This window comes from Orcinus orca, chromosome 9 (genome assembly GCF_937001465.1).
Source record: "Orcinus orca chromosome 9, mOrcOrc1.1, whole genome shotgun sequence".
Classification (NCBI taxonomy): Eukaryota; Metazoa; Chordata; class Mammalia; order Artiodactyla; family Delphinidae; genus Orcinus; species Orcinus orca.
The window spans coordinates 5,935,934-5,961,102 of record NC_064567.1 but is presented as its reverse complement, the minus strand read 5'-3'; the positions used below and the strand labels follow the sequence as shown (position 1 = coordinate 5,961,102).

General features: G+C 57.8%; 2 protein-coding genes across 4 annotated transcripts; both read right to left on the bottom strand.

Annotated features, from left to right (window-relative positions):
- Window positions 1-235: 235 nt before the first annotated feature.
- Window positions 236-8,928, bottom strand: ASB10 (ankyrin repeat and SOCS box containing 10). 3 transcript variants are annotated; one of them, XM_004281200.3, is made up of 8 exons: window positions 8,688-8,928; window positions 7,678-8,117; window positions 7,032-7,270; window positions 6,608-6,875; window positions 3,407-3,926; window positions 1,194-1,307; window positions 749-934; window positions 236-585 (listed from the first exon to the last, which is right to left on the bottom strand). In XM_004281200.3, exons 1-7 carry the CDS (start codon window positions 8,793-8,795, stop codon window positions 749-751), a joined length of 1,875 nt encoding a protein of 624 aa, XP_004281248.2. In that variant the 5' UTR covers window positions 8,796-8,928; the 3' UTR covers window positions 236-585. The 3 variants fall into 3 exon arrangements, with proteins under 3 accessions (XP_004281248.2, XP_049570432.1, XP_049570431.1); XM_049714475.1 differs by lacking the exons at window positions 7,032-7,270; window positions 8,688-8,928 and having other exon boundaries at window positions 7,678-8,075; XM_049714474.1 differs by lacking the exons at window positions 7,678-8,117; window positions 8,688-8,928 and having other exon boundaries at window positions 7,032-7,460.
- An 891-nt stretch (window positions 8,929-9,819) lies between these two features.
- IQCA1L (IQ motif containing with AAA domain 1 like) lies at window positions 9,820-24,815 on the bottom strand. The gene is given in 25 exon segments (XM_049714994.1): window positions 9,820-9,941; window positions 10,511-10,749; window positions 11,116-11,290; window positions 11,560-11,618; window positions 11,621-11,639; window positions 12,086-12,284; window positions 12,931-13,036; window positions 13,186-13,271; window positions 13,881-13,939; window positions 14,021-14,120; window positions 14,772-14,835; window positions 14,838-14,870; window positions 15,265-15,340; window positions 16,071-16,145; window positions 16,147-16,200; window positions 16,667-17,176; window positions 17,308-17,625; window positions 19,021-19,043; window positions 19,046-19,092; window positions 21,184-21,368; window positions 21,661-21,780; window positions 22,726-22,826; window positions 22,829-23,164; window positions 23,690-23,756; window positions 24,687-24,815. Coding segments are annotated over 25 exon segments (3,288 nt in total). The 3' UTR covers window positions 9,820-9,833.
- Between the last annotated feature and the right edge of the window lie 354 nt (window positions 24,816-25,169).

Here is a 25,169-nt window from a genome sequence, read left to right as displayed (position 1 = left end):
CTCTTTGCTCCCCCGTCCTCTGGCCCCTGTCCTTTGGCTGGCTCTCCTTCAGCCCTTTTCTGATACTATCTCACCTGGTGGCTATTCCCCCACAGCATGGGCCAGAGGGGCAGGTCTGCCTGGGGTCCCTCAATAGCTAGTGGATGCCATGCAGCTGGCACCATGGGGTAGATCCAGGGAGACCCCATAAATCTGCCCATCTCGAGTGCCCTGTGGGCCAGCCAGCTCAGAGGAAGGGCTGTTGGAGACAGCAAGTAACAGAGGCCTGGAGATTTTTAATGTGCATACAGGGTTTGGACAAGCTGGAGGGGGCCTCAGGGGACCCCAAGAGGAGTATCTATCATTTGCCATGAGTCCCGGCTCTCTGTCCATCAGATGTCACCTGGCCACATGGCCCATCTGCCTCTCCTGGTGGGAATGACGACATCCACACCTGCCTGTGGAGCTGGACCTCCTGTTGAGAGGGCCACCTCCACCTGAATCCGTTCAACTCAGTCCTGAGTTCCAGGCGCTGTGAGCCGTGGGCTGACATCCCCTAGGGCATGGGGCATCTGCTTTCAGACTCTCTCAAAAGGCAGTGGACATCTGGAAGGAGAGATGTGGATTCAGAGACATCCGGTGGTCTGGGAATTTGGGTGGTTCTGTCTAGGGCCCTGCCCCCAACTCTTCTCTTGCCTCCGACCCATTCCCCCCACTCCCCCACCCCAGCCCCCAATGGCTGGGACTGTCCACAGAGCCCAGGGCTCACCTAGTAGAGCACATCCTCGAAATCCAGCTGCAGGTAGCGGAGCAGGCGGGCTGGCAGGGGCAGGCGGGGCAGGGCATGGGGCAGGCAGGCCGCCAGGTGAGCACGGAGGGCACAGCGGCTCAGATGCTGCAGCGATCTGGGCTGCCTCACCAAGGCCAAGAGGGAGGAGTAGAAACGGTGGTACTTCTGGGGGCAGAACGAGGGTCTCAGAAGGAGTCTTGGACACGTGGCACCTACTTCTCCTAGAGAGGGGAGGCTGGTGGCCAGTGGGTCTCCAGGAGCCTCTTAGAAGTAGGGAGTGCTTCGCGTGTTCACAATGTGAGTTTTCTTTTTCTGAGTAACTTCTGTGGGGCAGAGCGGGGGGACCCACAGGGCTTCCCTTTAGGCGGTGGAAGTCTCTTGGGGCAGGCTGAATGAGTGTGTGTTCAGGGTCCTAGAATCTGACCTGCAGAGTTTCAGGAGGCACCAGGCCCACGGCCTCCTCGGGAAGCTGCATGATACTGTAGGTGTTCATCAAGACCTCAATGGTCCGCGGGGACGTGCACCAGCGCTCCAGCACCTGCAGGGGGCAGAGCTGCGTCAGTGCTGTAGGGGTTACCACACACAGCTGGTACCCTGTCCGTCCACGCAGGATGGCCAGCCAGCCAAGGAACAGCTGTTGTGGGTTGAACTGAGTCCCCCAAATGGTATGTTGATGTCCTAATCCCAGTACCTATAAATGTGACCTACTTAGAAATAGGGTCTTTTCAGATGTCATCAAGTTAAAAATGAGGTCATTGGGGTGAGTCCTAATCCAATATGACTTCTGTCTTTATGAGAGAACACAGACACACAGGAAGAATGTCATGTGATGACACAGGCAGAGATTGGAGCGATGCATCTACAAGCAAGCCAAGGATTGTGGGAAACCACCCGACATTAGGTGATAGGCCTGGGACAGGTTCTCCTTCAGAGCCTCTGGAAGGAGCCAACCCTACCTAAACTTGGATTTCAAATTTCCAGCCTCCAGAGCCGAAAGGGAATACACTTCTACTGTTTTAAGCCACGCAGTTTGTGGTACTTTGTTACGGCCACGACAGGAAACGAGCACAACAGCTAGCATTTCTATCGTGCATAATTTATGCCAGATATTTTCTTAGCACTTCACGTGCGTTGACTCTTAATCCTCGTCCCTACAAGGTTATCCCCATTTTACAGACATGGGAAGCTGAGGCACAGAGAACTTAAGTAACTTGCCCAAGTTGTAGTTCCAGCAATGCAAGCCTGGAGGTGTGGCCATAGAGGCCTCCTTGCAGGGAGGGGTTCCTCACTGGAGGACAGGCACCCCAGCCAAGCCTGGAGCAGCTGCAGGTTGTGGGAGATGAATGCCGACTTTCTGATCGCTTGGGATGTCGTGGAGGCCAGATGAAGGGACGAATGGGGCACTTTGCCGTGCCAGCCTGTCCCCAAGGCCGTGTGGACAGAACACGGCTTGAGGGACAGGCAGTGGGGTCCCAGGAAATCCGTTTGCTGCTCTGCCTCCTTCTCCCACCCCTTCCCCGAAGGGGAAATCATTAGCTGTCAGAACCACTGTCAGATTACAGGGAATTGCTCGTCTCCTAATTATCTGGTGTTAATAGGAGATTAATTAGTGTTAATTGTTGATTTTCTTGTATTTTCCCAAAGGGGAGACCAATCTGCCGAACTCTCGGGCTGTTTAACTATTTGGTCTTGCTTAGGAAACTAGACAGATGCTTCTAGGTTTATGAGTGAAGAAGAGAGGCAGGGACAGCAGGGAGAGTCCAGGACCCCACGGGACTGGATGGTTCAAGCCCGGGGGCGGGGCGGGGAACCTGCGCCTGCTGCCCTATACCCATCCTGACCCAGCTCCTTGGAGAACGAGGGTCCCCACCCCAGGTCCAGCATCCTCCGTGATATTATAGAGCCCCTCCAGACACGGCACAGCATGGATAGTGTCCCCTGCCAGTGCCTCGGTAGCACAGGTCTGCAAGCTGAACCCACCTCGGGGGATATTAACGTAAAATAAGACAGAGATTGGAAATTGACAGCGAAAGGTGTTTTTCTTTGGTGCCAGGATAGCAGCTGCTGGTCTCGGTGGTGTATGTTCTGCTAAGCTCTTGGAAACAAGGACCATGTCCATCTGCAGATGGTCAGGAGGCCTTGAACCTCATGACCCAGGCTTATCACTCTGCCCTGGGCAAGCGTCTCCTGTGCCTGGAGTGTCTCATGTTCAGGGTCCCACTGCCAGGGGGAGCCTCCTAAATGCTTCTTTCATCAGCTCTCTCCGCTGATGAAGAAACGACTCCCTGCCACCCTCATCAGTCCTGGCTCCTTCTGTCTTTTCAGCTCCTTTATAATCTGGCCCCAGTGCCCTCAGTCTCCCTTCATCACACATACATGCAAACACATACGCACGTACAAACACGTTATATGCATACACACACAGTGTATATACGTGTGTGCACGCACACACGCATACACCCCTCCCGCCGGTGTGCTGTTTGCTCCCCGTTGGGCTTTGCTTACATGATGAATGAAAGACAAAGTACTGACCTATGTGCCCAAGTTTGGAGCTGCACCCAGAGCAAGATGGAGCACAGGTCTGGGTCTCCCCGTGCCCTCGCTCTCATGGCCCTCCCTCGGGCCCTAGCCCCGTACCTTGGGGAGAGCCCCAGGCCACACGCGGACGGCACCGTGGTTGAGCAGCGCCCGCACCGTGTGCTCGGGGCCCTGTGCCAGGGCTGCAGCCGGGCCCTGCAGCGCGTAGTGCAGGGCCGTGTGTCCCCCATAGTCCATGGCGTTGGCACTGACGCCGCAGGACAGGAGCAGCTCCACGACGTCCGCATGGCCTCGGCGACAGGCCAGGTGCAGGGGCCGCCGCCTGTCCTGATCAGCAGCGTCGGCGTCGGCCCCGGCCGAGAGCAGCAAGCGGCACAGCTGGAGGCAGTGGGCGGTGGTGGCCTCGGCGTCAGCGGGGGACGTGCAGCGGGCGTCGCAGGCGGCCAGCAGCGGGGTCCAGCCTTCAGCATCGCGGGCATTGGAACATGCTCCCCGTCTTAGAAGTAGGTCTGCCAGCTCCACGTGGCCCAGCCGGGCGGCCACATGCAAAGGGGTCTCCTCCTCTTCTTCGGACCGACCATCCACTTTTGCTCCAAACCTCAGGAGCAGCTCTGCACACCTAGTAAGGGCGAGACGGCCGAGGGGAGGAAAACGGGGTGCAGACCTTCACCCCTGTGTTCCTGCCGGTCTGAGCAAAGCAAACCTGGGGGGACCCTTGGGTGGCTCCTGGTGCTGTCTGCTCCTTCCATCCTGGCTGGCACTGGGCATCCAGCAACATCCTGCAGCATCTTTAGTGCCCTCTCTCAAGCCAGGGCTCTGCGTGCTGGGACGGGAGGAGGAGGGGGGAAGGGGACGCAGAAGTGAGCACAAATGGAAACTGGGGCAGTGGGAGAAAGACCAAAACCAAAATCGGCCGCCAGATCTGCTCCAGGATGGTCCTCTCAGAAGACTGTGTACGCCTGCCAAGATGTGTGCCCTTAAATTCAAGGCTAAGGGAACTTAGCGTCTTCGAGTGACACTTTCCTCATCTATAGAATGGGGATAATTGCTGATACCTAGACCGAAGAGGTTGCTGTGAGTGGCATATAAGACAATGCCTGAAAAGCTGTCAGCATGAGAGTTCATAATGGCCTCATTGGGTGGGGACAGTGGGTGGCATAGATGGTGGTGGATCGTGGGGGCTCATTATATTATCCTGTCCACCTTTCTATATGTTTGAAATTCTCCAAAATAATTTTAAAAATGCACTTGCTTATTCAAAAAAGGAAGGAATGATTGTCACAAAGTGTGATCTCAGGGAGCCTGGGCTGAAACACGGCCAAAGAACGTGGGATTGCACAGAACAGCATCGTCCAGTCAGTGGCCACCGGCTACGTGCGGCCACCGAGCCCTTGCAGGACGGCTAGTCCTGATGGAGACATGCTGTGAGTGCAAAATACACACCAATTTTGAAGACTTGGTACAAAAAGAGAATGTAAAGTGTCTCATGTGTTCTTTTTATATTGGTTCCATGTTGAAATGATGACATTTTTTTTTGTTTTTGCGGTACGCGGGCCTCTCACTGTTGTGGCCTCTCCCGTTGCGGAGCACAGGCCCAGCGGCCATGGCTCACGGGCCCAGCCGCTCCGTGGCATGTGGGATCTTCCCGGACTGGGGCACGAACCCGCATCCCCTGCATCGGCAGGCGGACTCCCAACCACTGCGCCACCAGGGAAGCCCAATGATGACATTTTGGATACATTGTGCTAAATAAAATATATTATTAAAATTAATTTCACTTGATTCACAGATATTTATACACCCATGTTCATAGCAGCATTATTCACGATAGCCAAAACATGGGAGCACTCTAAATGTCCATCAATAGAGGAATGGATAAATAAAATGTGATCTATACCATGGAATATTAGTCAGCCTTTAAAAGGGAAGGAAATTCTGTTACGTGCTACAGCCTGGATGAACCTGAGGACGTTATGCTAAACGGAATAAGGCAGTCACAATAGGACAAATACTGTATGATTCCCCTTATCAGAGGTGCTGAAAGCAGTCCGAATCATAGGGTCAGAAAGTAGACGGTAGTTGCCAGGGGCTGGGGGGGAGGGGGAGGGCGAGTTATTGTTCAAAGGATACAGAATTTCAGTTCGGCGAGATTAAAAAGGTTCAGGCGTTGGATGGTGGTGATGGTCGCACAACAATGTGAATGTACTTAGTGCCGCTGAACTGTGCACTGAGTAATGGTGAAGATGGTAAATTTTATGTGACGTGTAATTTGCCCTGATTTAAACATGAATTTCACCTGTTTCTTTTTCATGCCTTGGTAGGGCTACTAGAAAATTTTAAATTACATACGTGGCTCATGGCGTATTTGTATTGGACCACGCTGATGTAGAACACATCTCCAACCATAACACGAGGAAGTCGGTAGCATCCTCTGAGGGCCGATGAGGCTAACAGGAGGAAGAAGGTCCACGAAAGGGGGACCCAAGGATCAAAACTGTGGCACCGTTCAGGGGCAAGATGTGAAATTTGGCAGGTGTGTCGTCAGTAGAGAGAAGGCCTCTGTCGTACATACAGTTAGTTCATAGATTTGCCAAGGCTCCCTTTGCCGGGCTTCCAGATTCATCAAAAAATTATGAGGACTCATTCTCCAAGGTCCCCTCCACATAGGGCACAATTATTTGGGTCACTGTAAAGGAATGTCCTCTACAGTAAATAACACGTTATTACATTTGGGTGTAGCCATTGGTTTCTTGTGAGTCTGGTTAGCTGGGCTCAGTCCCCGAGCCCATTTATCTGAGGGTGCCTGCCAATATGGAAACGCCAGACCTGCCAAGCTGAGAACCAGACCCTGCCCTCAAGGACCACCACAGGCCCTTACTGGGGGCCTGCTATCCTCGACAGCCTATCTGGATCACTGGACAGTCAGTTCCCTGAGGGCAGAATCGTGCCTTATTTACTGCTGTGCTATGCACGGTGCCTGGGACATAAGCTCAGAAAAATGAAAACTTTACACCACTTCCCCATAAAGGAGCCACAACTTCCCCCGTGCCGGCCGCGCAGCCGGGTCCTGCTACAGCCCTCCTCCGGCCCTGGGGAGGCAGAAGCTGGTGCAAGGACAGGCCATTCCAAAGCCCACCAGGCCAGTGGTAGGATGGCTTGGGGGGAAATCGCATCCTGACTCCCACCTGAGCCCCAGCTCACCAGGCCTGCCAGCCCTCGACGCGCTCCCTCATCCTCCCTGCGCTCGTCTCTTTGCCTCCCCTACGAGTGGAATGGGGGTTGAGGCGAGGGGTCACTCACTCGAGGCTGCTGGCCGCCCCGCAGAGGTGCAAGGGGCGCTTCCCATCCTGGTCAGGGATGTTGGGGTCGGCTCCGGCCACCAGCAGCACGTGCGCGCAGGCAGCGTGGCCTGCGGCACAGGCCTCGTGCAGGGCGGTGCGGCCCCCAGGGGCACTGTCTGGCCTCGCCCTCCGCCTCAGCAGCAGCTGCAGGATCTCTGTGTGGCCCCGGCTGGCCGCCACGTGCAGTGGGGTGGTCAGCTCCTCTTTGTACGTCAGCGACCAGAGTCCTAGGGAGAGACGGGACCTGGGCCTCAGACCCTGGAGGGAGGCAAGGAGCTGCCAGGCAACGGGGGAGGTGGGCGGAGGCCAGGAAGAGGGAGCCCAGAGCTCCTTCCCCAGGCTTCCCTCTCCCGCTCAGACCCCCCAGTGTCCCTGGCCCGTACTCAGAGCACGGATGTTGAAGCGGAAATCCCTCCATCGCTCTGGGTCGCTGGTATCAAAGACGGAGTCCGCAGCCAGGCCGGTGCTGGAGTCGGCGAGGATGCAGGAGACAGAGCCCACATCCCCGGCCAGCACCGCCTGCCAGAAGGCCAGGGCGGGTCCCGAGGCCGCGCGCGTGACGATGGGTCTCGGGCCTGCCTCCCGGCGCTCGGCGGACCCTCCGCTGGGCTTCTCCACCAGCCTGGCACAGAGGGCATGTCGGTCACCAGGGGGCTCGCCGTGCTCCCTGCACTCTTCTGGGGACCAGCTCATGAGGGCAGCGTGGGAGCGTGGGGGAAGGGGGCTGGGGGCTCGGGGAGGAGAGGTAGGGGCCAAAGGCAGAGAGGAGGAGAGGAGGAGGGGACAGGAACAGATGCAAGGAGAGTGTCTCCGTGTGCGGAGCCTCGCCTGACCTGGCCCCTGGGCTCAGCAGGAGCTATTCTAGGCTCCGCATGACTTCTCTCCCGGGCCAAGGTTTAGGCAAGCCTCAGGGTGGGAGAGAAACAGCCCGGGAGCACACTTCGTCCTCAAGCACCTGGTACCTCTGCGCCTGGTGCGGTCCGCCCAGGCCCCCCGCCCTCAGCCCCGTGTCCCCCGGCCGCCCCTCACCCCTCTGGTGGCTGATCCAGCGAGGCTCGGCCGCCCGGCTCTCCAGCAGCAAGTCGGCTGTGCTGTGCGGGGGGAACAGCTCCTGCAGCCGCGCCAGGTCTCCCGTGTACAGGGCGTTCTGCAGCGCCATGTCCCGGCACAGCAGCGGCGAGCGCTGAGGGGCCTCCCAGGCTGGGCAGGACCGGGGACCCCAGACCCGGCAGGCTGAGGCCGAACGGAGGCACCCCAGACGGTGTCCCCAGTGGGGAGGGGAGCTCCTTCTCCCTGGCATGGCCAGTTTCAGGGAGAGAGAGCCCAAGCGGCAGGACGCAGGGCGATGCCGCTGGCGGACTGGGTGGGCAGGTGCTGGGCCCAAGCCAGGCGCAGGTCCAGTGTGGGAGGGGCAGGGAGCACACAGAGGCCACGCCACAAATAGCCCTTGAATAGCCCGGACATCCTAGCTGTCAGCTGCAGGGAAGGAGGCGTCAGGCTGGGGCTGGGAATTAGGGTGGAGCCCTCCGACCCTGAGCTGCATGCAGCAGGGTTGAACGGACCACCCAGACCTGGTGTCCAATCCACAATTTCAGAGGTAAAGGAAAATGGAGCCCAGAGGCGGGGAGGGCTTCGGCCAAGGTGTGACACCTTGTTGCAGGGGTGGGGGTGGGGATGGGGGATGGGGCTTTCAAGCTGCCCTTTTCTCCCTCGTTCTCATCTATCCTGTACTTCACCACGCTGGCCTCCAGCGGCCGGGGCTCTGATCCCAGAGGGAGGGCGCGTGGGTACCAGATAATTTCTCCTGCCTTCCCAAATGCCACCAATTAGCCCCACACCTTCCCACTTCCAAATGCAAGGGAGGGGGACAGCAGGGACCAACAGCAGAGAACACCCTACTCTGTGAGGAATCCCCTCCAGGGGTTCTCTGGAAGACGGGCTTCTGTGCAGGGGAAAGAGGGCTTGGCCTCCAGGCAGCCCACCTCGGTGCTGGCCCCCCTCTCCCTGGGTGGCCCCAGGGGCTCCCGTGGCATCGCTACCTGGAGAGTGAGGAGGAAGTGGCTCTCTGCCCATTCGGGCACCTTAGGGTGGATGATGAGACTACTCCCACCTGGGGAGGTGAAAAGGGGAAAGAGGAGAAAGGACATTCAAAACCCAGCCCCTGGGGACCACTGCCCAGCACAGGGCCTCCTTGCACCAACCCAGCGGTCTCCGCTCACCTGGCTCTCATGACACGTAGAACACGCTTTGACCTCTATTCACACATTCCTTACCTGGCTTCTTCGGAGAGAACTCTGGGGCTCCCAGCCCTCGGTGTCATGGTTGTCCCCTGCTCCCCGAGTCCCCCGACTCCAGCTCCCACAACAAGGGAGCCCGCGGGTGGACTTCCACCAGGGGCAGGAGGCTGTGACCCCTGCAAGCCCCCCGCGGGTCAGAGCAAGCAGTGCAGAGCTTGGGCAGGTGGCGGGGGGAGGGGTGGTGTCCAGAGGAAAGCGGTGGAGCATTCGCATAGAAGGCACTGGATCTACCTGCAGCCCTTGCTGTGGCCACAAACGCCTGCCTTTCCCTACAGCCTTTTTCCCTAGAACCTTCTCTCCCCACCTCACCCCACCCAACCGCTGCCCCAGAGCCCTCACCTCCCCGACTTCCCAGACGCTCTTGTAAAAATAACCAAACCCTAGAGGAGAAGGGACCTTGCAGGTTAGCGGATCCAACCTCTCCTCACTCCGCAGGCAGGGAAACTGAGGCCCAGAGACAGGAAAGTACCTTGCAAGACCACAGGAGGTTCGTGCCAAGTGGGGCTAGAACCAGAGTCCACTGGCGCCCAGACTCTGGCTTTTTTCTTTTTCCATACTTACTACAGACCTTCTCTCTCCCCTCTCTCCTCTTTCCCTTTGTTTTTCTTTTCTTGTTTTTCTCCCTGAAATACCTCGAGGAGGAAGAGAGCTGGGGAGACAGGACAGGAGAAGGACAGGAGGTGAAGACCCAGGTGGGGTCTGGATGGGAGGTCGGGAGAGGCTGGGCGTGGGCAGGGGCACAGAACCAGGGACGGGAAGCATGGAGATGGGCAAAGAGAGCAGGTGCCTGCGCCGTCTGGCCGTTTATCCCTCTGCCCCTGGCCCCTTCGCCTGTGGGGTCCCCCCCGCACCGTCCCATCGCTAATCTCAGGCACTCCGGCCTCAGCATCACTTCCTTTTCTTCTCCTCCTTTGCCAGCTTGGCTTCCTCGGCGGCGTCTTGGTCCTTGATGAGTTTCATCCTCTTCTCGCCCAGCGGGGTCTTGAAGTACCAGTCCTGGTTTGGAGGCAGAGGAGGAACGGTAGGTGCACTGGCTCTGACCCTCGGCTCTGCTCCCTGGCCCTGCCCTTCCCTTTAGATGGGTCTGTGTCCTCAGCTCTCCTCTGGGGTCCTTGCGTCCTGCTAGAGTCGTGGTTCCCCTTGCTCTTCACCAAATACTCTAGGCCAGCGTGCCAGCCACTGTCAGGGGCGAGCCCCCCTCCCCTGCCCTGCAGCCCTCTCTCCTGTGCTTCCACGGCCATCCCTGGGGGTGGGAAGGGATTCAGAGGTGGGGACGTGAGTAGCTGCTGGTGCAGGAACCAACCAAGGGATCCCAATACGCAGGTGCCGCTCTCGGACTCCCCCCTCCTCCCAAGTCGAGGAAACCAGGTGAGACAGCCCTGCCCACCTGTCCTTCTCCTGATTCTTCTTCCCTTCCCAGCTGAGCTCCATGGGGAGCAGAGGGGGGGCTCCAAAGTGGGCTGTGAACCTGGGGCTTCAGAGGACCGACTCCCTAACTGGTGCTGGCCCTCAGCCCTCCTCCCCGCCTACCCCTCCCCCCACCCCATCCCCACCCAAAGCCCCACCTCCAGGGACTCCTCCTCCTCCCTGTACACCGGGTCCAGCTTTGCCAGGTGCCACAGGATCTCTGAGGCCACCAGGGGCCGCTTGGACAATTGCAGGAGCCGCCGTTCTGTCAGCATGGCTTGGATGGCTTGGAGAACGCAACCAGGTGTGTAGCCATCGGACACCTTGGCCAGGGCACTGATGTCCAGGCTCTGGGTCACCTGGACCCCCTGGGCCTCTATCATATGCTTCCAGAGCACTGTGGGCGTGGGGGGAGGACACGGGACAGGGAGAGGCAGTGGGCGCTTCTGTCTGTATCTGGAAAGAGTTTGTGCTTCTGGAGGGCGGCCCTACGTCCAACCGCGCCTCTCCTCCCAGGAAGGTAAGGGTCAGCCTCCCCTCTTAACCTGGGAAAGTGAGACTCCAAAGACTAAAGTGGCCTGCCCGTGTCTACAGAACCAGGCCAGGACCCAGACCGCTGAGCTGCTTATCCAGTGACACTTCCAGAGCACCTGGCTGTGGAGGTGAGGCCTCAGAGCAGTGGGGATGGGAAGAAGCGGGGAGCTTCGGCAGGGGCGGCCCCTCGACCCCTTCTCTGGCCTGTCCCCAAGTCCCAGGGCCTCACCATAGCGAGAAGCATAATCGGGCCACGGCAGGAGGATCCGCTCGTAGGTGCGACACAGCCCCTTCATCTCAGGCGCCTGCGGCCGGTCAGTGGTCCCGATCAGCTTCGCGCGGTCTCCAGGATTCAGCAGTCGCAGGGCCTCGGTGAGGTCCTTCTTTATTCGCTTGGGGTCCATCTGCTCTGGGGAAGGAGGGGAGGTGGGTGGGGACACAGTAACATTATAGGGGCTTCTAATTCACAGGGCACGTGCCCACGCTCCGCCTTACATGGACCCTGGGGGGCAGACGGGAGGACTGTCAGTCCTGCTTTAAGGATAAGGAAACAAGGCAGGAGGAGGACAGGGGACTTGTCCAAGGCCTCACGGCGGGCGAGGTTTGGAGTGACGTGAACAAGCCCACGCTCGCCTGTCCTGCCCACGGGCTCTGCCCAGACTCCCTCACTCACCTCCTTGTCTTTTTTTGGGACTCGCTTATAGAAATTCTTCTCCGCATTCCCAATCCAGAGGGCTGTAGGTACCGAGCCAACTGGACAGGTCAGAGAATAGAAACCTGACATTAGCTGTCCCTGGGGAAGGGTCACCTCCCCATCTGGTCCAACCCAGGGTCAGGGCCAGCCTCGAGCAATGGCGGACCTCGGAGCTCCAGCCTCGCTTCCCACATCCTGCGAACCCCACCTCTCAGCCCCTTGTATACCCATCATATCATCACAGCAGAGTCCCTGCCCTCGCCGGGCTCGGGGGGCTACGTGTGCAGCCTCATCTCTGCCATGAGAAGAAACTACTCTTCTCCCCACTTCCCCTCACCTCCCCCATCCCTGGGGCTTCAGGAATCCACGAGCCTCCAGCAGGGATTGGTAGGGAGACCTCACCAGCTCCTGAAACTACACCAACCGGGCAGCTGGGTGACCTCCTGAGCCCACCCTGCTCTGTTGTCACAGTCTGAGAAGTAGAAATGCCGTCGGGGACCCAGACCTTAAAGACGATATGCACCCACGTCTGCACCCCGGTCTTGCCGGGACATTTGCCCTGCAGGTTGCCAGGTGACAGGTCGAAAAGGTCGGCACTGGTTTCCGTGCACACGGCCTTGACCAGCATCTTCTTCCCCATGCCCGAGGGGCCCACCAGGAGGATGGAGCAGATGAAGGGGGCCATGGAGTGTATGTCTGGGGAGTTTGAGAGAGGAAACGGGGGCCGGCAGGGGGTCAGGGGTGGAGACGTTGTGTCAGGTGAGGCCAAAGGCCCCAGGCTGGGCAGGACGAGGTTCGGGTCCTGGCGGCACTGCTTTCGCCTAGGGTCTGGGCAACGCCCCAGGCATGCCCTCTGTGGGAGGCGCCCTGGAGGAAGTCCAACGGTGTAGCAACCATGATTCCAAAGAGCTACACGCGGTGTCAGGAGAAAGCCCTCCACCTCCTCCCAATGGCCCTTCTGCTTCCTATACCATCTGTTTTCACTCCTGGATTTTGAAGGGATGGAATTAAAGGGCACGTGACAAACCACTTCAGGAAGATCCGGCCTCTGGTGTCTATAGGAGGTGGGGGGCTGGTCTTCGGGGAATGGGACAGACTATGGGACGTCACTTGGGATTGAGCGAGGGGCTGGAAATGTGGCCCCTCAGCAGGTCGAGGGCCCACATGACTTCCAGGACAGCCCAGTCGGGGTGTGACCTCCAGCAGAGCCCGGGGAAGGCAGGGTGAGTCCGACATGAGTTCATGGCACTGGGATTAGGAAGCCCAGGCTGGACACGCCTGCCTCGGCCACCCTACCCTGCACCCAGCCTCCCCGAGAGCCACCTGCCCGGCACTGGCTCTTGCCTTTCACCAAGCCGCAGAACCCCATACAAGGCCACGTTCTGTCGTATGTCAAACAGGGAAGGCATAGGCAGCTTGTTTGCCAAATTCAGAGTCGATCCAAGACAGAGGCAGTTGGGACAGGTGGCCCGCTGGTGAGTGGCACCCACTGGGGCAGGGCACGCGAGGAGAAGGGTCCCTGGGGAGGTGGCAGTCGGCTGCGGGGAAGGCCATGGCCAGGGGCACCATTCCTTAACCTCGGGAGCAGGCACTGCGGAGGGCTCTCACCAACACAGTCTTTCAAAGCCGGTGTCTCGCACTTCTGTAGAAGGCCAAAGATGATGAGTTCTTCAAACAGGGAGTCCACAGACCTGGCAGAGGATGGCGCAGCGGGGGCCCTGAGGAAAAGGGAAAGGGACACAGAGATGGGTTGGGGCGGTGCTGTAGGCATGAGGAGAGGGGGTAGGGAGCCTTCCTGTCCAAAGTCCTGTCGTCAGCCATCTCCAAAGGCCCGACACCGGCCCACTGGCCCAGAAGGCAGTTTGCCCCAGGTGGGTGCTCTGGGGGTTGAGCGGAGTGGAGAAGGACCAGAGCCCTCTGAGACCCTCCCTCTAAAAACCCAGTGTGGGTGACACATGGCCCTCTTCCTAGAAACCACGTTGAAGATGTACATGCTCCTGGGAGGGATGGCCATGAAGGCAGCCGCACCAGTGGGCTTGCATCACCAGAGAAGTGAGTAGAAAGCGACCTCTGGTAGGTTCTGCGTCATCACTTTCAAAGCACTTTTTTATGCTTCTACTTTATCCTCACAGCTATCCCGTGAGTTTGGTAGGGTAGGTACGTGGTTAATGAGGGCAGGGGATCAGAGAGGTTAAGTGATTTTCCCCAGGTCACACAGCAACAGAACCAGGACCGGAAGTCAGATCTGTCCTGGGCCAGGGCTCGCTCCACCACCCCTGGTGAAGTGCAGGGTCTGCTACCTGTCTGGGGTCAGATCTTTTTCTTTCTTCCTCTTCTCAGGTTTCATGCCCACCTTTTTCTGGTTGAAAGCAAACACACAGGCAGTTGTCTTCTGTTCCTTGCCTCCCTGGCGTGTGCCCTTCCTTGTGCCAGCCCTGGCCCCTCATCTTGCCTTCGGAGACTTCGAAGATCTCCCCTCCTCCCTGACCGCAGCCAGCCGCAGGCTCTTCAGCTCCTGACGCATCAGCTCATTTACCTGGGGGGACAGCAGGGGGTGTGATGGGGCGACCAGGGGCTGGAGAGGACAGGTAGGAGGGTGAGGACTGAGTCAGGGTGGAGGGGCACCTCAGGGAAGAACCAGACAAGCCCAGTGAAGGCAGCGGGGCAGGGGGTCGTTCTTTTGGAACCCTCAGCCCCTGCACCCCAACTCTGATTCACACCTCACGCCTGAGCCTTGCTCTCAGCTGGCATTAGTGTGGGGAGGAGCCCCCAAGATGGAGTCGGTCAGCTTTCAGTTCCAGCCCCAGATCCACTCTTTAAAGTCTGTGTGACCTTGAGCAATTTCATGACCTCTCAGCCTCAGCTTTCTCATATATAATGTCAGGAAAATCACGGGGCCTGCCTCACGCTTTGTTGGAAAGATTGTGTGAGTGGATGCTTCCAGAGTGCACGGCACAGGGCTGGCACGCCTCAGGGAGCCCTGTAAGTGTCAGTGAGGAGGGTGGAGGGTGTGACCCCGGGCTCAGAGCCACTCCCATTCCCTCAGGGATGTCAGGGTTGCATCCACACCCCAGGGAAAAAGGGTGACCAAGGAGAGGCAGAGGAGGATGGGGACCGAGATGGACCAGACAGAGCCTGGACTGCGCGGGGCAGGCAGTGCGTAGAGCGTGCTGCAGCGGGTGGCGGGCGGGAGGCTGGTCTCTTGCTCCACTTCCTTCCTCTTCTCCACCTGGAGGATCTCACAGTCAAAACTCTGGGATGTAGGCTATCAAACCGGTTCTTCCACAGATCTGACCGTGGAGAGGTTGGAGTGCAACGGAGTGTCAGGGTTCCAGGTGCACACACGCACTCACACCCACATGCACAAATAATCTCACACGTGCGTACACACGCGCTGGTCCACCTCTCCTCACCGAGCTGCCTGACGCTTCCACCCAGACCACGGACCAAGGCCTGATCCCAAGGCCTGTGGCCGCAGGATTCAGACCCAAACACATAATGCCCCCAGCCCAGGGAATCACACCTCACACCCCTCTCCCCTTTGGCCTCCTCCCCTCGGCCTCCACACCCACACTCTGACACTGCCACCTCATGATACCTGGCACAGGTCCACTGTCCCCAGGACCAAGGTCACCCCAAGACCCCACAGGCCTGGTCACTCTTCCCCAGTCCCTCCTCTCTCACCTGTGTACTCCTCGTGTCCGGCATTAATCACAGGGATGGGTTTGGAGGGCAGTACTCTCAGCATCGTATCTGCTTCCTAGAACAGAAACATCCTTCGGCTTTTTTTTTTTTTTAAGATTTCTTTTTTTAAAAATTTATTTATTTTTGTTTATGATTTTTGGCTGTGTTGGGTCTTCATTGCCGCGCGGGCTTTCTCTAGTTGCGGCGAGCGGGGGCTACTCTTCGTTTGTGGTGCGCGGGCTTCTCATTGCGGTGGCTTCTTTCGTTGTGGAGCACAGGCTCTAGAGCACGTGGGCTTCAGTAGATGTGGCTCATGGGCTCAGTAGCTGTGGCTCGCGAGCTCTAGAGCGCAGGCTCAGTAGTTGTGGCGCACGGGCTTAGTTGCTCCGCCGCATGTGGGATCTTCCCAGACCAGGGCTCGAACCCGTGTCCCCTGCATCGGCAGGCAGATTCTGAACCACTGCGCCACCAGGGAAGCCCTAAAGATTTCTTTCGATGTGGACCATCTGTAAAGTCTTTATTGGGTTTGTACAATATTGCTTCTGTTTTATGTTTTGGGTTTTTTGGCCCCGAGGCATGTGGGATCTTAGCTCCCTGACCAGGGATCAACCCCACACCCCCTGAATTGGAAGGTGAAGTCTTAACCACTGGACTGTCAGGGAAGTCCCCCATCCTTCGGCTTTGACCCCCTCACCTCTACGCAGCACAGACTCTGGCCCTGATGCTCCCAGGACCAGCCTTCCCCTGGGAATTCTCTGAGCTTCTGTCCCTGCCCACTTGGTCCGTGAGTCCAGGCAGTGCCTTACCTGCTTCCTGGTCATTTCTCCCTTCCTTTTCTTCTTCTTTTTCTCTTTTTTCTCCTTTTCTTTTCCCTTACTTTTCTTTTTGTCCTTTTTTTTTGCTCTCCTGGACCTGCACCTCCAGTTCCATTTTCAACTGTGACAAACAAGGGAAGATGTTTCAGAGAAGACCACAGGGATTTGATAGGAGCAAGAGAACCAAGGGCCTGAGCTAGGGGTGGACCCAGGACTCCAAAGGCCCAGCGTCACTGGTGGGATCCAGGCACTGAGAGTCCAGACACTTGACTGGGGTCCAGGAAGAAAGGGGTGCAACTGAGGGAGTGCTCTGCTCAGAGCTGCTGCTCTCCCAGCCCACAGGGGCCTGGAGCCACGGTGCTCTCACCAGACATGTTTCCTCTCACTGGCTAAGAAGCCTTCTCCAGCTTCTTCTGGGTATCCCCTCCTCCCCATGCAATCACACTGGCTACGTACATCTCCTCCACCACGTCTGCCTCTACTGAGGGTGGCCTCACCCCCTGCCACCCTCAGCTTACGCCCAGAACTCTCTGTAACCTCAGATTCCACCTACCATAGAAAGTCTTCTATCCCCAGCTCCACGGTACCTGTTCTGGAGTCTTGTCTGCAAAGGTCAGGTAGGATCCACCTAAAGACTCATGTGGATAATCAGGGAATCGGCCAGTAAAGGCACTAAATGAACGTAACATGGTTGGAGAGACAGATGGATGGATGGGTGGATGGATGGATGGGTGGATGGGTGGATGGATGGATGGATGGATGGATGGATGGATGGATGGGTGGACGGATGGGTGGATGGATGGATGGGTGGATGGATGGATGGATGGATGGATGGGTGGACGGATGGATGGATGGACAGATGGATGGATGGGTGGACGGATGGGTGGATGGATGGATGGACAGATGGATGGATGGGTGGACGGATGGGTGGAGGAACAGAAGGATAAATGGATTGATGAATGGTTAGATAGACGGGTGGCAGAAAGGGTGGGTGGATGAATGGATAGATGGATAGAGGGAAGGATGGAGAAAGATGAAGGACCAGGGAGATAGAGGGAGAGAGGGAAGGAGTGGATAGTTACAGAATAGAGGGGAGACTAGTCAGGGGGCGTCCCTGGATGCTTTTCCCATCTTATTCTGGCATTTTCTCTGCCATCTGGGGAATGGGAAGTCACGTGTGGTGCTGTTCCTGTAGGCTGGGGGCCCCAGGTTTAAACCAAGTGTGTCAGCAGCGTGTCGGGGCGTGGGGGGGGGGGTGGTGAAGAGAATCCAATCTGGACCAAAGGACAAAACAGAAGTGGGGTTCAACACTGGGATGAGGAGGGAAAGAAGGGCTCAGGGTTGGGTCAGCTGAGGCTGATGGCACTCGGATTTGCCCCTTCATTTTCTCTTTCATGTCGGGCCCCTCCGTCTCCCTGAGGGCATCGTGGGTCTTCACCACGGCCGACTGGAACTCCTTCTCCGTCTGGAGGAGTCTCCGGACATCCCCCCTGAGGCTGGCCTGGGACATGACGTCCGACTGCTCCGCCTGGCTGGACGAGGGGAGCTGGGGACGTGCACGGGGAGACAGAGGGGCTCAGGGGTGGGAGTGGGGAGGCCCGGCCCCCGGCACACAGCCCCGCACAGGCGAGGCCTCGCGTACACACCCACACGGAACAGCGGGCATGCCTGCAGCAGGAGAAATTGTGTTTGGAGCCTGAAACTCGTCTGCGTAAATTACTCTGATAATGAGTTTGCTAGATGCATCCGGGCTGGCCCCGCTGCCCGCTCCCCCCAGCACACCCTCCCCTGTGAACCTCCGGCCCCCCCCCCCCCCCCCCCCCCCCCGCCCGGCAGCCGCTCTCGCAGCCACTTTCCCGCCTCATTGGCTCCCAAATGTATTTTAAATATCTCTCTGCGCAGAGACAATTACTGAAAACGCTGAGCTCACATGTTGATGGGCCCGGGCGGCCGGGCTCATTCCTCACCCACCGCCGTGCCGTGGCCCCCTGCCCTTGCCCCACCAAGGCCCAAGCCCGGCCTCCCTCTGCCTGCTCGGCCTCCTGGGGGTCTAGCTCTCCGGCCCCCCAGTGAGCTCGGACCTCCACTCCCACACAGCTGCCACCCGGGCCCCTCCCTCCTTCTAAGCCGCCGTCCGCCCTCCTTGGAGTAGCCATCCCAGCCCTCGTCTCCGATTCCTCTGCCCCCCCAGCCCATGGCCCTCCCCATCAGCCTTTATCCGCTGGGCTTCTGCAGGCTCTGCCCATGGCCAAGCCCCCTCTCAGGGATCAGGCCTCTCACCTCTACCATGGCCTTGCTCTCCTAAGTCAGCAGAGACTAGCTGGGGGCAGACCATCACAGAGCAGAGGACAGATGAGGTTCAGGGAGCGGGGTCTGCCCACCCTGCCTGGACACGCGCACCCCTACCGCCCACACTCCCCGGCACGCGCATTCACGCTCCCGGCACCTTGTTCAGACTTAGCCATCCTGCCTGCAGAGCAGAGGAGAAGCAAGTCTGGGGCCCCCAGAGCAAGTGGCCCACTCTGGTGTGAAAGGGGTGTGTCCTCATCCCAACTCGGCCTCCCGTGCTTCTCCCAGAGGCTGCAAGAGCCTTGGCGGGGCTCCCACTGGCTTTGAGGCCGCCTCCCTCTGCGGGACCCACTCACTGCAGCCTCTCCTGCCAGCTGGGGGCATGGAGCAGGGGTCCAGATGTTTGGGGCTACTATTCCTCACGCCGCCCCACGTGTGAGTTCTTTCCAAAGGGCTCCAGAGAGGGAGGGGCGGAAAGGGATGTGGCCTGGCAGTGGCTTCGTGGTTCTCCCTCAACCAAACCCGGAAGGATCCCTCAACCAGGGACACTGGCCCCAGCCTGGTCCCCCTCCGCTCATGCCCGCCCCAGTCCTGAGTGGACGGGGGTGTGGGCAGGGAGGGGCTGTACAGGGCCGGGGAGGGGGGCACTCACCATGCCGATGAACTCCATCTCGTCCGCCGGTCCTGCTGAGTGCGTTTCCTCTGCTGGTAATCTTTCCACACCCAGGGATACATGCGCCCAGACACTCCCCATACTGCATTTCTGCTGAGATGTGAGGGGCAGAGCTCTGGGGAGGGCACCTCCAGAGGACAGCTCACTGGCAACTGCCCCCCTGAGCAGGGATAGCCCAGAGCGGGGTGGGGCCCGTCTGCACCCAAGGTGTCCAGCTCCAAGGCTGTGTCCCCTCAGCACCCCATGCCCCGGAATCCCCTCCTTCTCATCTCCACCTTCTAACCTGCTGTATCTTTTGAAGCACAAATCAGAGTTCAAGTACCACCTTCGCCGAGAAGCCCTCCCTGATCTCACTTCTCAGAATCCCCCCAGCATTTGGAAGAAATGCTTGATTCCACCCAGGCACATAGACGTGGGCGCTGTAGGAACTGTGCAGCTCCCCTACACCTTGGACACAAGGAAACTGAGGCCAGAGCCGGGACATGGCCCCTCCCAAGTCCAAGGGCTGTTCGGTGCAGAGCCGAGACCAGGGCCAGGTTTCCTGACCCCTCACCCAATGCTTCTCTCCCAGGCTGCCGGCCACTCTCGGACCCGTGGACACCCCAGTGCCATGGGGTGAAGGGTGGGTGCTGGGCAGAGGGGGCCATGGCGTCGCCCTGGTAGTGTCACTGAGACAGCGCCTCGGTGAGCAGGCTCTGCGTCCAGGCCCCCGTCCCACTTCGTCCTCCTGTTCCTGTGACTAGCACGGGAAAGGCCCCTGATAACTAAGGGCCTCTGATGAGTGTAGTGGGGAACCCGGGGCCTGGAACGCAGTGTTTCCACACCCTTGATGTCTGACAAAAGGGACAAGAGACTTGCTTTGGCTCTCAGGGGGAAGGGAAGCTCTAACTTTGGGGCTGACCTTCCTTCTCCAAAGGCTTGCTTCCACGCTTCCTGAGGGCGAGGACCCCCTGCTCATCCGTGGGGCAGCCGGACCTGGGTACAGTCACCCAGATGCAGGGAACTCAGGCTGGGGTTCTCTGCCTACTGATTTATAACCTAAAAATCTACCTCATTTGGAGAGGATGTCTGTTCTCAGGGCTGTTGCTTGTTAGTTGATTGGTTTGCTTTTGCATTTTGGGGGGAAAGAGTTCTAAGTTTCCTGTATTGGACTAGGAAACAGACGCTTCTGAGGCACTGGGACTTGAGAGAGAAGATGGGAGAGGAGATTGATTTAAGAGAGAAAGATCCAGCAGCCCTAGGTCAGCAGTCCTGGGCCCTTTCTGCCCTGGAGTTTTCTAGGCAGCCTCCAATCTCGTCAAGCTGGTAACCACTACGGCCCAGAGTGAGCCGGCTTAACAGCACCCTTGGGGGGATGCTAGAGGGGCCATGCCCCCGCGCCAGGGCAGACAGCAGGGCTGCCAGGTGACACAGGAGAGTCACGCCCGCCAGGACAGTAGGAAGGCACGGAGAAATCTAGAGACAGAGCTGGGTTTTCTGTAGTCAGGTGGGATGGGGTGTGATTAATGTAAAGGGTGACCCCAGGTGGCACAGGCCCCAAAGACACCGGGACCTCATCCGTTCTTGATTTCGTTCATCATGTTTCCTTTTGCCTCAGCAGGCTCAGGATACATTTTAGGGACTCATTTTTAACAGTCTTAAAAGCTTTTGGAATGATCGTCTACTCTGTTCTGCTGCTGGATTATGGATCTTTCTCCCCTAATTTTTTTATTTTTATTTTTGTATTATTATTATTTTTTAATTTTTTGGGCTGCGGTGCAGCTTGTGGAATTTTAGTTCCCTGACCAGGGATCGAGCCTGGGCCTTTGGCAGTGAGAGCATGGAGTCCTAACCCCCGGCCTGCCAGGGAATTCCCTTTCTCCCCTAATTTTAATGGTCTTTCTGTTTTGGGGGCTTTTATGGTATTCCACTTTAAGTCCTTTTGGGGATAAGATGTAGAATAAATAATAAACAAATAATGTACATGTTTATTGACTGATGAAGGTCTCTAGCTTAATATCTAGTTATGGGGCAACAGAGTCCAAGCACCTACATTTCTGTCATCAGTTGCTGAGCCAGGCAGGCTTCCTGGAGGAGGCGACTCTACCCTGACCTTCCTCCTGGGTGTGGGGAGGGTGGGGGTGAGGGCGGTGGGAGGTTACCTTGTGTATGATGATCGCTGCTTCGTCCTGACTGAACCTGGGCCGCCCTTCCTCCCGAATCTTTCAATCTCCCTCCTCCTTTTTCCGAATCTCTCACATGAAGGTGGCTCGAAGCCTGCCTTGCCTGGCCCTCTTGGCCCTTTGCAGTAGGATTATGGCCTCCGTCTGGGGTAATATTGGAAAGCTCTGGCCAGAGCAGGGGCAAAGGAGGAGGAAATGAGGGAGGGCTTGCATCCAGGCGGGCAGCTGGGAGACCAGCCCCCAAAAGACATCCCGGGGGTAAGGTTTTCCCAGAGCATCTAGGTGCACAAGTCCTGTCCCTCTACCTTGGTGTTGGAAGGTTACAAGGAGCATAAGAGCAGCCATGAGGAGGCCAGGGATTACCCAGAGAGCACCCAGAGGTGGGCAAAGTGCAGGGCAGGGCCTCTGTGTCCTGAAGGGTGGCAGCTCTGTTCCTGAGGGCGTCTCCCTGACTTACCTCCTCGGCGAACACTGGCTCTCGTCTGGACAGGAGCTCTGCCAGCATATGCTCTCGCTCCCTCAGGATGCTGGACCGCTCCAGCTGGAAGTATTTGGGAATTGGAACCTCCAGGTCTGCCTTTGGGGCAACAGGGGAGAGGGAGATGAGAATAAAAATCCAGACCATCTGGCCAATCCCTTACCATTTTCAGCTGTACACACAGACACTGGGGCTCTTTTCTTCCATCCTAGAGCTCTGGGGTGGGAAATGTCCAGGCTATGGGCAGGTCCCCCCAAGAGCAATCCCTCTCTTCCCTCACCCCCACCATGTGGCCAGAGTTGAATTCTGTAGGATCATGGTAGGTAATGGGCAATGGTCCCAATCCTGGCTGTGCAGCTGAATCAACTGGGAATCTCTTAAAATGCAGGCTCCTAGGCCTTGACCACAGCAGAATGGCAGGGCCTGGAGAATGTTTGTTCTTTCAAGTCCACAGCTGAGTCTGATGCAGCTAGCTGGGGAAACTTGGAGACTGCCTTGGACGTGGACCAGTGAACCATGACCTTGGGGCGGACTGGAGGCCGGTGCAGAAGCTCTGTGCTCTGGAACTTGCTGGTGCACACACATCGCCTGAGGGTCTTGTGAAAACGCAGGTGCACAATACTGTAGTGGGTTCGGGGTACAGCCAGAGGTTCTGCATTTCTAACAAGCTCCTAGGCGATGCTGGTTCTGCTGGCCCACCGACCACGCTTTGAGGAACAAGCCTCTGGGGGACTCTCTTCACCAATCCCCTGCAGTTGAGTTCATGGGTCCTCCCAGCCAGGCAGAGCCTCCAGCCTGACCCTCCGGCTACCCCCCAACTACCTACATGCACTTCCCAAACCCCATCCTCTGATCTGCCCTGCCCTCCTTCCCTTGCAGATGTCCCAATGCCAGGGGTATCTGCAGGAGGTCCAGGTCACCCCCACCCCCAGCTGGCTGGGGTGTGGCTCGCTTCCACAAGGAGTGGGAGGTCCAGGCTAGCCCTCCCCCCCATGTCCCCGCCCCCAGCTGGCGCGGGCATGGTTCTCGCCGCAGCCGGCCCACCTGGGTGAGCTTTAAGTCCTGCAGCGCTTGGTCCAGGCAGTGGGTCTCGCACAGGTCCACGCGAACCAGATGGTCTTTGAGCTCCAGCACGCGGCCCGCATGCCGTCCAGCAGCCGTCGCTGCACCATCTGGTCACAGAGGGTGTCGAACCAGCGCAGCAGCCCCAGGTAGTACAGGTAGAGCGAGGAGAGCCTGTACTGGAAGGACTGCCGCTCCCGGTGGGGCATGGGTTCCAGCAGGGGCTGCTTTTGGCCCAACAGCTCTTGCAAGATGAGGTGGGAGGAGTCCCAGAGGCGCTGGTAAGCTCTGGAGAGGAGGTAGCCAGCAAGGGATGCTCTGAGCCCCAGAGGAGGGGGGCCGGCTGGTAGGGGAGGTGGGCTCCACAGAGGCTTTTGAGGACTGTGAAGTCGAGGTTCCAGAAGGTGTGACGTTGAGGTTACTCACAGTCCCGAGGTGGAGTTCAGTGAAGTGAGGGGCCCTCAGGGGGAGTGAGAGGGTAGTTACAGTGAGCACCCCCTGAGGCTTAGAGAAAGTGAGGGACTGGGGTCCCTGGGGATAAGCCAGGAGGATGGAGAATGGGCACGGCCCTTAGGGCTCCTGCTAAGGAAGTGGCCCGTCGGAGTCTGCAGCTGGTGCCCTCCAGGTGAAGGTGCAGCCCAGGGATGCTGCAACGGTCTAGGGTGGTGGGCGGGAAGGGGGGGTGAGGGATGAGTGTAGAGCAGGGTCCCTTCCCCAGAGCAGAGCCCTGGTTCTGGAATTAATAGTCCAAGGGAAGCCTGACCACAGGCAGGGGAGGGCAGGGTCGCTGTGTGAACGTCTGGGGCCCAGCCAGGACTGGCCCACACAGGGGTCCCTCTCCCCACCAGGCCTTCTCCCCACCCAGTAACCCCAGCCTGAGAGCCAGGGACGCACCTTGCTCTTTGTTCTCCCATCACTTCACTCACCCTTCAGTTGTGGTGCTCACTCTTCACACTGCCCTTTGTGAGCTGGTCCTGGAATCCAAAGAACTGTGGCTCCACCCGGACTCTACCCTGCAAAGCCAGAATAGCCCAGTTTTAAGAGTTCTGTCCCATTGTCCCAAAGTTCTAAGGTTGCGAGGGGAGGGGGCTGCAGGTACAAGACCAGGGGACACTTAGAGGATGTCATGGAGGCAGCATGCTTGGGGACACCGGCTCCCTGTTAGCAAGCCTTGACCAGGGCAGAGTGTGGGTCAGCTGTGGCTACCTCCCTCGTGAGCAGCAAATGAAAGAATGGGCTTCATTTGAGGTCACCCTGTAAACTGGGAGGCTCTAGGTGGATAGCAGTCCTAAAGGTGTTACTCCAACTGTACCTCTCAGCTGGAGACCCTGTATTCCTTACTCTCTCTCGTATGTTACTGTACCAGGCACACGGCCGCCGTGAAAGTGCTGAGTCCTAACCACTGGACCGCCAGGGAATTCCCCACTCTTCCCCCTTAAAGTGAGAGCACAAGCACGCTTGTTTCCCTGGGCTCTGACGGTAGTTCACTTGGTTCGAGTAAGCTATACCCTCGTAAAGAATGACATTGGGAGTAGTGGGTGGGACTCAGTGGTGTTTGGGGCTCATTTTGAGCCCTCTGTGGGTTTCCCCATCACTGCTCCAGGCTCATGAGAAGGCTCTTTGGAAAACACGAAACACAGCAGCAGCCTGGCCCTGGTCAGCTGGGGTGATCTTTTAGCTCAGTGTCCAGTAGGGACTTATGAATAAGTCATAAGTCATATGTCACTTATATATAAGGCATGGGGCAAAGGACAGTGGGAGGAGAGAGGCAGCAGCAAAGAGCAGCCCGAGAGGAATTCTCAGGCATAATGCACCTGCAAATTAATTACCCGAGGATGTTGTCGAAATGCAGGGTCCGATTCTGCACTCCGAGCTGGGGCCAAGATCCTGCATTTCTAACAAGGTCCCCGGCGTCACAGATGCCGCCGGCCTCTGAATCACACCTTGAGTGGCAAGGTGTGAAACACAGCGGGAGTGGGGAAGAGCCGAGGTTCCTGGGCCACGTCCCCCGAGCCTGCCCCGTTCTGGCCGTGGGACCAAAGTGTGGATAATTTGTTCTCATCTCTCAGCATCTCCACGGTAGGCTTGACATAGGAAGAAACACGTGTGAAGTATGTAGGGCCACACTTCAGCCATCATTACAGTGAGCCTTTTCAGTACAAGAAGCTGAAATTACAAAGGGAACGTAAGGGATTTTGGACTGTTCACTAAACCCCACCCCTTCACCCCAGTGCCTCAGAGGCTGAATGAGAAGGAAAAGGCAAATGTGGCCACGTGTTAAGTGGTGAATCCAGGTGCAGGTCATACATGTGGTCGTTGTACATTTTTGTAATTTTTTTCTATGGATTTGAGATTTTTCAAAATAAAAGTGGGAAAGAAAAGTTAGGAGTCTCAAAAACATTCTCACCAATTTGTTCTGAAGTTAA

Excerpts from the sequence above, each read along its gene's own strand:
- ASB10 (XM_004281200.3), bottom strand. The coding sequence starts at position 8,795 with ATGTCCTTTCTCCTCTTTCCCCTTTTCACCTCCCCAGGTGGGAGTAGT. Across the intron at positions 6,876-7,031 it reads CTTCAACATCCGTGCTCTGA|GACTCTGGTCGCTGACGTAC; the intron begins GTACGGGCCAGG and ends GTCTCTCCCTAG. Across the intron at positions 1,308-3,406 it reads GGCCTGGGGCTCTCCCCAAG|GTGCTGGAGCGCTGGTGCAC; the intron begins GTACGGGGCTAG and ends TGCCCCCTGCAG.